This window comes from Orcinus orca, chromosome 17 (genome assembly GCF_937001465.1).
Source record: "Orcinus orca chromosome 17, mOrcOrc1.1, whole genome shotgun sequence".
NCBI classification, from domain to species: Eukaryota; Metazoa; Chordata; class Mammalia; order Artiodactyla; family Delphinidae; genus Orcinus; species Orcinus orca.
In genome coordinates this window covers 85,989,748-85,999,252 of record NC_064575.1, presented here as the reverse complement: position 1 = coordinate 85,999,252, position 9,505 = coordinate 85,989,748, and the positions used below count along the sequence as shown (strand labels likewise).

Here is a 9,505-nt window from a genome sequence, read left to right as displayed (position 1 = left end):
GCGTCGCCGGCCTGTTCCCAGTACGGTCTCTGGGTCCCACGGGCTGAATGGGTCAGGGAAGGAGCGGTGCGAGCGAGCGCATTAGTCACGCCGCCGCCGCCGCCGCCGCCGCCGCCGCCGCCGCCGCCGCCGCCGCCGGCGTGTGCAGGGGGTGGGTCCTCCCTCCGCCGGGAGCGCGCGTGGGCGCGGGGAGGCGGGCCGGCAGGCTGGGGGCGCGGGCGGGGAGCCTGCGCCCGGGCCAATGGGAGCCGTGGCTCGGTGACGGGGCCGCCCACGGCCCGCGCTGGCGGCATAAAGAGCCGGCGGCCGAGGCTGAGCGCAGAGCTCGGGTGCCGGGTCCTCCGGGTCCGCGGCCGCCGAGAGCAGCCGGGGCCAGCCGCCGCTCCGCGGGACCCTCCGCCACGCGCAGCTTCGCGTAGCCGGCGCCCAGCAGCTCTCCGTCGGCCCCAAGAGGACTTTGCAGCCTCTGCCCCACCCCGCCTGTCCGAGCACCGCCGCCACCTGCGAACAGATGGAGCTGGACCAAAGGACGACCGGCGGCCTCCACGCCTACCCCGCGCCCCGCGGCGGGCCGGTGGCCAAGCCCAACGTGATCCTGCAGATCGGGAAGTGCCGGGCGGAGATGCTGGAGCACGTGCGGAGGACCCACCGGCACCTGCTGACCGAGGTGTCCAAGCAGGTGGAGCGGGAGCTGAAGGGGCTGCACCGCTCGGTAGGCAAGTTGGAGAGCAACCTGGACGGGTACGTGCCCACGGGCGACTCACAGCGCTGGAGGAAGTCCATCAAGGCCTGCCTGTGTCGCTGCCAGGAGACCATCGCCAACCTGGAGCGCTGGGTCAAGCGGGAGATGCACGTGTGGCGGGAGGTCTTCTACCGGCTGGAGAGGTGGGCCGACCGCCTGGAGTCCATGGGCGGCAAGTACCCGGTTGGCAGCAACCCCTCCCGCCACACCACCTCCGTAGGTGTCGGGGGTCCCGAGAGCTACGGCCACGAGGCTGACACCTACGACTACACGGTCAGCCCCTATGCCATCACCCCACCACCGGCCGCAGGTGAGCTGCCCGGACAAGAGGCGGTGGAGGCCCAGCAGTACCCACCCTGGGGGCTGGGAGAGGACGGGCAGCCAAGCCCTGGCGTGGACACGCAGATCTTCGAGGACCCGCGGGAGTTCCTCAGCCACCTGGAGGAGTACCTGCGCCAGGTGGGCGGCTCCGAGGAGTACTGGCTGTCACAGATCCAGAACCACATGAATGGGCCGGCCAAGAAGTGGTGGGAGTACAAGCAGGGCTCAGTGAAGAACTGGGTGGAATTCAAGAAGGAGTTCCTGCAGTACAGCGAGGGCGCGCTGTCGCGAGAGGCCGTGCAGCGTGAGCTGGACCTGCCGCAGAAGCAGGGAGAGCCGCTGGACCAGTTCCTGTGGCGCAAGCGGGACCTGTACCAGACGCTGTACGTGGATGCCGACGAAGAGGAGATCATCCAGTACGTGGTGGGCACCCTGCAGCCCAAGCTCAAGCGCTTCCTGCGGCCCCCGCTGCCCAAGACCCTGGAGCAGCTCATCCAGAAGGGCATGGAGGTGGAGGACGGCCTGGAGCAGGTGGCCGAGCCCGCCAGCCCCCACCTGCCCACCGAGGAGGAGAGCGAGGCCCTCACGCCGGCCCTCACCAGCGAGTCTGTAGCCAGTGACCGGACCCAGCCCGAATAGAGGGCGCCGGCCCCCCGCCTGCCCGCTGTGGCCTTTGCCCACCGGGACTTCTGAGTGGGCTGATCCCTGCAGGGGGAGCCCTTGTCCTCATGCAGCTGGACACCCACCTCAGCCTCCTAACCTGACCCTAACAGACACGTGTGATTCAGATGTGGGCAGCATCCCCCAAACAGCAGAGGGGCTTCCCTTCCCTGCGGGGCCCTGCCCCTCGCCCTCCCTCCGTCTGTCTTCCCCAGCATGGGCCGGCCTGGGCCAGCGGCCCCACCCTCCATACTCTCAGGCCAGGACAGCTTCCTCGTCCTGCTCAAAGTCCCGGCCCTCTGGGCACTCAGAAACCCAGCATCCAGACGGCACGGGCCCGCAGGCACCAAGCTCAAGGGACACCCCGGGGCAGAAGCTCTGGGCTTCTGGGAAGCCACCTCTCCTGGCAGTCGCCTCGTAGCCGACTGGCACCCCTGCCATGGCCCAGGGCAGCTGGCCAGCCTCGGGCAGTGTGGCTCCCTCCCCTTGGAAGAGAGCCGAAGCCAATAAAGGGCAGCAGCAGCAGTGGCAGCAGCAGACCTGGCGTCCTGGTGCCTCCTGGCCCCTCAGGTGAGCCCCTGCCCCATGGTACCACCACCAGGGGGCACCGTAGAGCCGGGAGGGTCCCGGGCCAAGCCCACTTTCCAGGCGAGCCCATGAGGCTCAGGGTCATCCGCAAGTTACCGGATGGGGTGGGGGTGACATGGTGGGGAGGCGGGGAAGGAGCAGAGACCCGGGGGAGCGGCAGAGGGAGCTGGGGTGGGAGCAGGGCTGGGGAGTTTGCCGAGCCAGCTCTCACACCGACCGTGTTTTCTCTCCCGCCTCAGCACCACTGATTCATGCCAGCCTGGGGAGGGACCGAGCCCCGCTCGATGACTCACCCGTGGCAGGCGGAAGGTCCCACAGGGCCTGAGTCCTCAAACCCGGCTGAGGCAGCAGCCGGCCCTCGGAGCCAGGAGAGTGACAACAGGTAATGCAGGAGACCCCGTCCCTCGGCTGTCCTCACACGGGGCCCTCAAGCTCCTCCCCAGCCCCCAGGTCCCAGGCCGCCCCCACCCCACGCAGTCCTCTGGGTGAGCTGAGAAGCAGCCCTGGGAGAGCAGCCCTGTGACGTCCGCCGCACGCCCCTCCTGTGCAGCCCCTCCCAGCCTTGGCCTGTTCCTGAGTCCCTGACCATCCGTCTTCCTTCCTTTCAGGTCTCAAGGCTCCTGCGGAGCCTTTGCTGCTGTGCCTGGCAGTGCCTCCTCTCCTCTCCCCCTGCAAGCTGCCTGCACGAGAGGAGAAGTCTGAGGCCAGCGAGAGGCTGGTGGTGAAGACGCGCCAGCGTGAGGGCCGGGGCCTGCCGTATGCCCGCCCCGCTGGCCGCCCGCCCGCCCACCCGCCCCCAGGGCCGCCACCCCGGCTCCGGCCTCGTTCCAGCCCAGGAACCGCTGCCCACTGCGCGGCCATCCTCTCCTGCCAGAGCTTGCCACGAGGCCTGGGGCTGAGACCAGAGCCGCTGCCCCTGCCCGGCGGCCCCAAGCCCAGCCCCAGGAGACCCGGCGGGTCCTGAGGCTCATGTGGGCTCTCTACCAGGCCCTGCCGTTGCCCAGGCCTGGACCCCCACCTCCCCCAGGGCACCCACACCCTGGTGCTGGCCGGCCGCTCGTGTCTGCGGCCTGAGCAGGCCTGGTTGGGGGTTCCCCTTTCTGCCTGTTCACTGGGGGGTCCCAGCTTCGGGGGAATGACACTTACAGGTAACTCTGCCAGCTCCCCCGGATTTTATCTTTGCACATAAGCCATAACCCATACTCAAGGCTGGTGCAGGCAGCAGGGAGGCCCCAGGGTCAAGAGGGTGTGGCCAACTCCCCGTCCCCCCAGCGGATGAAGCCCTGAACGTCAGGCCAGGCTGTGTGCACCCTTGCCACCTTCCACGAAGACAGACTCTTTTTGTAAGATTTTGTTAATAAAACACTGAAACTTCTTGGCGTGCGTGTGCTGCTGTTTCTCTGCCAGCCGGGGCTGGCTGGAGGGGGGCTGCAGAGGGAAGCAGCTCGGGCCGGCCAGCTCCTAGAGCCCAGTGAGTACAGACTGAAGGCCCTCTGGGGACCTGAGACAGCCAGCGGTGGGAGTGACTGGGAAGGGCCGCTATTCACGCTGAGCAGAGGACAGGCCCCCCGAACCCTCTGTACACTCTCCCACCCACTGCCCGCCGGGGTGGGCGTGGCGGGGGTGCTGGGCACTCGTCTGCTGCCAGGACTCAGCCCGCACAGAGGCCTGTGGCCCAGGGGGCCTTCTTAGGCCCTGGATCCCTGGTGGGTGGGGAAAGACCCCTGCTGGGAGGGGACCCTGGCAAGTCCTGGCTACAGGGTCATAAGCTTGGTCTCTCTGGGCCTCACATTCCCCGTCTGCAAAACGGGCGAGCCATCGGTAATATAATCCATGCTGGGGCCCAAGACCTTAGAAATGAGAGCCGTCCTCGCTGGGGGGGTGGTCTCGACCTCACCTGCCTTCATGGGGGATGCCAGGTCCCTGAGAGAGATGGAGACGTGGCCTGGAGTGGGCTCGGACCCAATACTAGCCACTTGAGTGAGAAGCAGGCCTGGGGAGGTAGACACTGAGAGCTTTGCTCCGAGCAGTTGGCTCACTTGACCGTGGGGTGGCGGGGCCAGTCCAGAGTCCGCAGGGCAGGTGGGACTCTCAGGCACGGGCTGGGCTGCCGTCCACAGGTGGGATGTCTCCCTTGGTGAAGGCTCAGCTCTGCTTTTCAGGCCCTTCAACTGATTGACCCAGGCCCACCCAGATTCTCACCGACCATCTAGCCTCAATCACACCCACAAAAGACCTTCAGAGCCACGCGTAGATTAGGATCTGATGGAATGCCTGGGGGCGGTGCTTAGCCAGGCTGACGGGAAAAGTCCCCTCTCAGCCACCGTGGTCATCCACAGGTGCTTGTCGTCTGCCCTCAGAAGGGGCTGCTTTGCTAGGTGGGGTGCCCGGCCAGGCGGTGCCAGCTCAGCCCCCTGCCCCCCGCACGGGTGGGGTTGCCCCTGCTGAGAGGACGCAGCTGGGACGCACGGGGGACCTGGGGAGGCAGGAAACCATCAGGAGCCGAGAACCGCCCGCTGGCAGGAAAGTCGTCACCCTCCACGCAGAGGGCGGCCTGAGTGTGATGCTCCCCGGTGGAAGGCCGCCTCTTCCCTGTTCTCCTTTATTCCTTTTAAATGATGAAAGCGCTGACAAGATGGGGAAGGAAACTGACAGGAACAGGAGGCTGGGCACCATGGTGATTCCTGAGAGGCGGTAACTTCTCCGGGAGAACTACTACGGCTCACATTGAAAGCTGGGAGCTGTAGATGCCTTTTCCTTTTAATAAAAAGTTCCTGTCTGTAATTGGATGATTGTGGAACAGGCAATCTGAGATGCAGCTCTGTGTCTCTGTGTCCCAAGAAAAGAGGTGGGAGGGCGGAGTGGGGTGTGGTGGCGGGGGTCGGGGGCCAGACCCCCAGCAGACATCATGAAGCCCACAGCCCAAGCCCCGGGACATGCCCGTCCTGCCCATCCACATATCACAGACCCGGTCTCCTCTCCTCCGTGGAGGGCCGGGAAGCTGAGGCCTGGGAGGCAGAGCTGGGACTGGGGCTGGGGGTGCCAGGAAGCCCTGAGAGGCTAACCCTGCACACCCAGGGGACTTCTGAGCCACGTGGGCTTGGGCTCATGTCCCAGGGCCACTCTTTCTATAAAATCAAGTCTGCCTACATAGCTGATGTGAGGGTTCAAGGGCACAGTGCCGGCCAGAGCAGGCGCTCAGGATGTCACGTGCGGCTGCCCCCGAGGCCCAGCCCAGGCCGTCAGCAGGGCCCTGTGCCCCCGGTGGGCTTTCACGGCCCGTCAGGTTGGGTCTTATTGTGTGTGACTTGGTTGGCCACCAAGGGGTGTCACAGACTCTCTGTGCCTGCGGGTGGGGGGCGCATAGCCAGTAGCTGGCCCACCTGAGGGTTCCAGAGGCCCACCTCACTGGGTCCAAGGTGTGATGTGTGCTCCAGCCTCCCCTGGGCCTCCCACCGGCCCTCTCCCTTCTCTCTGCCTCAGTGAGCCCACACCCAGCCGTCTGGGCCTGAGACAGGAGGCAGGAGGCTGGGGACACCTAAAGCCACTCCCCACGGTGAGACCTCAGGTGCCCCCAGATGCGCCGGCCCAGGGGACCGGGGCAGGTCTGGCTTGGGCAGTGGAGCTCAGGGGCCCAGGGCACTGCTGTCTCTCTGGATGGGCCCTGCCTCCTCCTGGGATATCTGTGGTTTCCCCACCCACAGGAAGCTGCCCTCCTCCAGGCCAAGGGTTTACCCTACTGCCAACGCCGGGGTGCAGCATCAACTCTGCCAGCAGAGAGGTGGCACAGAGGAGCTGCTGGGGCTCCCCGATGACGGGCTCCGTCCATGACGGGGTCGCCCACGACGGGCCCCTTTCCACAGCTCCACCTTCCCAATGCCGAAACTGAGGCTCGGGGAGATGCAGGGACCTGCCCAGGATCCTCTGCCCTCCACGCCTCCTGGAACATGCTCAGAATACTGACTTCCTTGAAGGCCTATTCCGGAACCCACATGTGCCTGACTCTGAGATCCAAGCTGGTTCTACCACCAGGGCTGCTGCTTTAAAGCCTGCTTCTCTTCCTGCTGGGGACAAAGAAAGAGGCAGGCACTGAGTCTGCAGTGGCTCTGCTGAGGGTCAGAGGACCGTCTACTGGAGGACAATGTGCTTCCCGGTCCCCAACGACCCCTGGCCCTGGTCACCCACGGACCCCTCCCCTGGGCCACTCATGACCCCTGCTTCTGACCAGTCGCTGGCCCCGGCCCGGCCTGCCCACCGGCCCAAATTACAAGGCTCCCCTCGTGCCTCTTCCTCACTTCCGGTCCCCACGCACCCGCCCAGGGGCCCCCGCAGACCCGCCAGCACCGCTCAGGGGCTCTCCCACGCTGCCTGCCGAGCTCCCAGCTGGCGCCCCACTTCTGCAGCAGCCGGGGCGGGTGGCATACATTAGCCTGTTTCCTCAGGAAGGAGGCCAGGCAGCCCCAGCGCCCAGCCCTCGGGTCTGGGGGGACCCAGATGTGAGGGCAGCTGGAGGGGGCTCCTCTGGCCCTCAGCTACCACTCCTCTCTGTGATGGAGACTGAGAGCTGGAATGGCCTCTCCTATGGATGGGGAAACTGAGGCCCAAGAGAAGCAGGAGTCCGCAGGTGCACCAAACGGCTTCCTCTGCACCTCTGCTGGCCTCGGGCTGGCCCGTGGGCCAGGGGCAAGGCCGAGGGAGCCAGCGTTCCTTCCTCGGGCGCCATCCTCTGGGTCCCACCTGCCCTCTGTCAGTCACCCTGAACCGGCGTCACTCTGCCCATCCAAACTAGCTGTGCTCTCAGCCACTCCGAACACCTAGGAGGACCCCACAGTCCCAGTGCTGACTCTGGGCCCAGCTCAGGGAACCTCGGGAGAGCAGCATGGCCTGGGGGCAGGAGCTGAAGCCAGACCCCAGGGCTGCGGAGTAGCTGGCGGCGTGGCCTTTGTGGAAGTGCGAAGCCGTGGGCCCGGCCGGGGTGCTCTCTCCAAGCCCCCTGCCCTGGCTGGCCAGTCCTGCTCTTCCCTCTGCACCCACCTGTCCACCTGAAGTTGCGGCTCTGCCCCCAGCCTGGGTCTCCCCGTCTCATGATGGCCCCATTGCGGCTGGGACCCTAGGAAGGTCCTGGCCTCCCCGCAGCCCACGGCCCCAGGCTCCCCCCGCACCTGCGCTCAGCCCCGTTCCCAGGCAAGCTGGCCGAGGCTCCGTGTCTCCTCTGTACCTGCCACAGAGAACTAGTCATCCGCCAGCTTCGGGCATCACGGAACCCGTCCCAGAGCGGCACGCCTCCTGCCTCTCCCCAGGAGGCCAGATCACCATCTCTGCGAACTTCACATTCCGTGTTCAGTTATCCCAACCTGTCATCTTCCAGGCCAGAGAATTAGTTCTCCTTTCTTATACAACGTTTTGTTTCTTCCTGGGATCTCGAATAGCTCCTCTCGTTCTATCTACCATCACCACACACTCGCTTCCCCCTCAGCGATGCCGCCGTATGACACGTCCCACTGGGGTTTGCTTGTGCATTTAGTTTGCATTGCTCTGTTTCCCGGAACCCCCTTCCTGGGATAAAAAGATCTTTAAAGAATAAAATCGCTACCAGGCAGGTCCTGAGCCCAGCTCTCCAAATGTCTCCCAGAAGCCCTAGTTCCAAGCCAGCCCCCAGGGCCCCACAGTAGAAGGTGACACCTACTCCCCGGCCCCCCTTTTGCAGCGGTCCCCATCCCCCCTTGTCCCCTCCTTCTACACCCACCCCTCTGCCTCTGCCTCCTCTGTCTCCTGCCCTCTGGTTCCTCCCCCTCCCTCCAGGCACTGTCCTCCCAGAATCCCTTAGAAGCAAACCTCTGCCACCATTCTCTCCCAAAGGCCCCTGCCCGCTGCCGGGCTCTCATTAGCTGTTTCCTGCCGCCCACCTCTGGCCACCAGGCACTGCGGCAGAATGCCTCCTTCCTCTGACTGCTCTCCGTGAAGGAGCCCTGGACCTCGGGCACGGCCCCATCTCAGGGCCCTCCAAGCACAGCCTCTTGAGCTCAGCACCAGAAAGGCCCAGGGCTGCCAGGTGTCTGTCCCCTCCCATGTCCATGGCTAAGCCCCAAGCTTGGCTCTGACCCATGAAGCAGCCTCGAAGGCAGCTGGGGCTCAGCTGGAAAGGGCAGGGGCGGGGGCCAGCCGCTGCCCTGACTCCGAGCCATAGCCCCGTACAGAGCACGCCAAGCCTGGCTCAGGGCACCCACGGGAGGAAAGTCTTGCCTGGAGGCTGCTCCCCAAAGAAAGAAGCTTCCCGAGGACAGAGTGAGCTCCCCACGCTGAGGGTCACCAAACGGCTCAGACCAGGGACCTCGGAGGCCCCCTCCGACACCAGCTTGCCTGCCTTTCTGACTGTCCCACTGGGAGCTGCCCACGGTACTCCTGCCTCCACCCCTTCTGCAGGGAATGTCCTCTGTCTGCCAAACTCCTACTCATCCTCCAAAGCCCTGCTCTCCTCCTCTCCTCCACAGAGACCTCCCTGCCCCCCACCCTTGATGTCACCTCTTGGGTCCTCCCCATCCCATCCCTCCTTGTCCCGGAGGCCCCTCCCTGAGCACAGAGGCCCCCGTGCCAGCCCTGCACCCCTTCCTGGCCCTTGCGCACGCCAGGGGTCTGCTCCTCCTCTCCTCGGACGGCCCTGGGCTCCGTGCTCCTGCTGCTGGATTGTCTGGCATCTTCCGTGCCAGGAGTCTGGGCTGTGAAGGAGGCTATTTTTAGCCTCTGTTATCCCCGTAATTATCTTGTCTTTATTTTGCCCTGATGCTTTTGGTACATTTCTGCTGGAAAATGTTAGTCTGTCTCTGTGCACTCAGGAGAAATGGGGACGAGGGGCACCTGCCCTGGAGGGAGGGTGTCAGGCATGGTGGTCAGAGAACCTCCTCTGATCACACTGTTCTGTCCGCTGTGGCTCCACTTACAAAGGCCAGGAGGGGGCCCTACAGGAGGTTCTGACACCTCCCAATCAGAGGGCACCGGGGGTCCCAGACGATGAGCCACTCTTGTGCTCCCATAGCCTCAGGAACAACCTGGCGGGGGAGGTGCACTGGAACCATTTGTGCAGTGGATTCTCCCCAGTGAGGATTCGGACCTGGTTTGGGGGGCAGAAACACTGCTCTTCTCTGGTCCCTGGATGAAGCAAGAGCGTGTGGTCCTCTCAGACCCCTACATCTCCTG

General features: G+C 65.2%; 1 protein-coding gene across 1 annotated transcript; it reads left to right on the top strand.

The window, feature by feature from the left end:
- Positions 1 to 326: 326 nt before the first annotated feature.
- Positions 327 to 3,686, top strand: ARC (activity regulated cytoskeleton associated protein). The gene is made up of 3 exons (XM_004265289.3): positions 327 to 2,293; positions 2,551 to 2,693; positions 2,920 to 3,686. Exon 1 carries the CDS (start codon positions 512 to 514, stop codon positions 1,700 to 1,702), a length of 1,191 nt encoding a protein of 396 aa, XP_004265337.1. The 5' UTR covers positions 327 to 511; the 3' UTR covers positions 1,703 to 2,293; positions 2,551 to 2,693; positions 2,920 to 3,686.
- The last annotated feature ends 5,819 nt before the right edge of the window (positions 3,687 to 9,505 follow it).

Coding starts and splice junctions, on each gene's coding strand:
- ARC (XM_004265289.3), top strand. CDS start 512: ATGGAGCTGGACCAAAGGACGACCGGCGGCCTCCACGCCTACCCCGCG.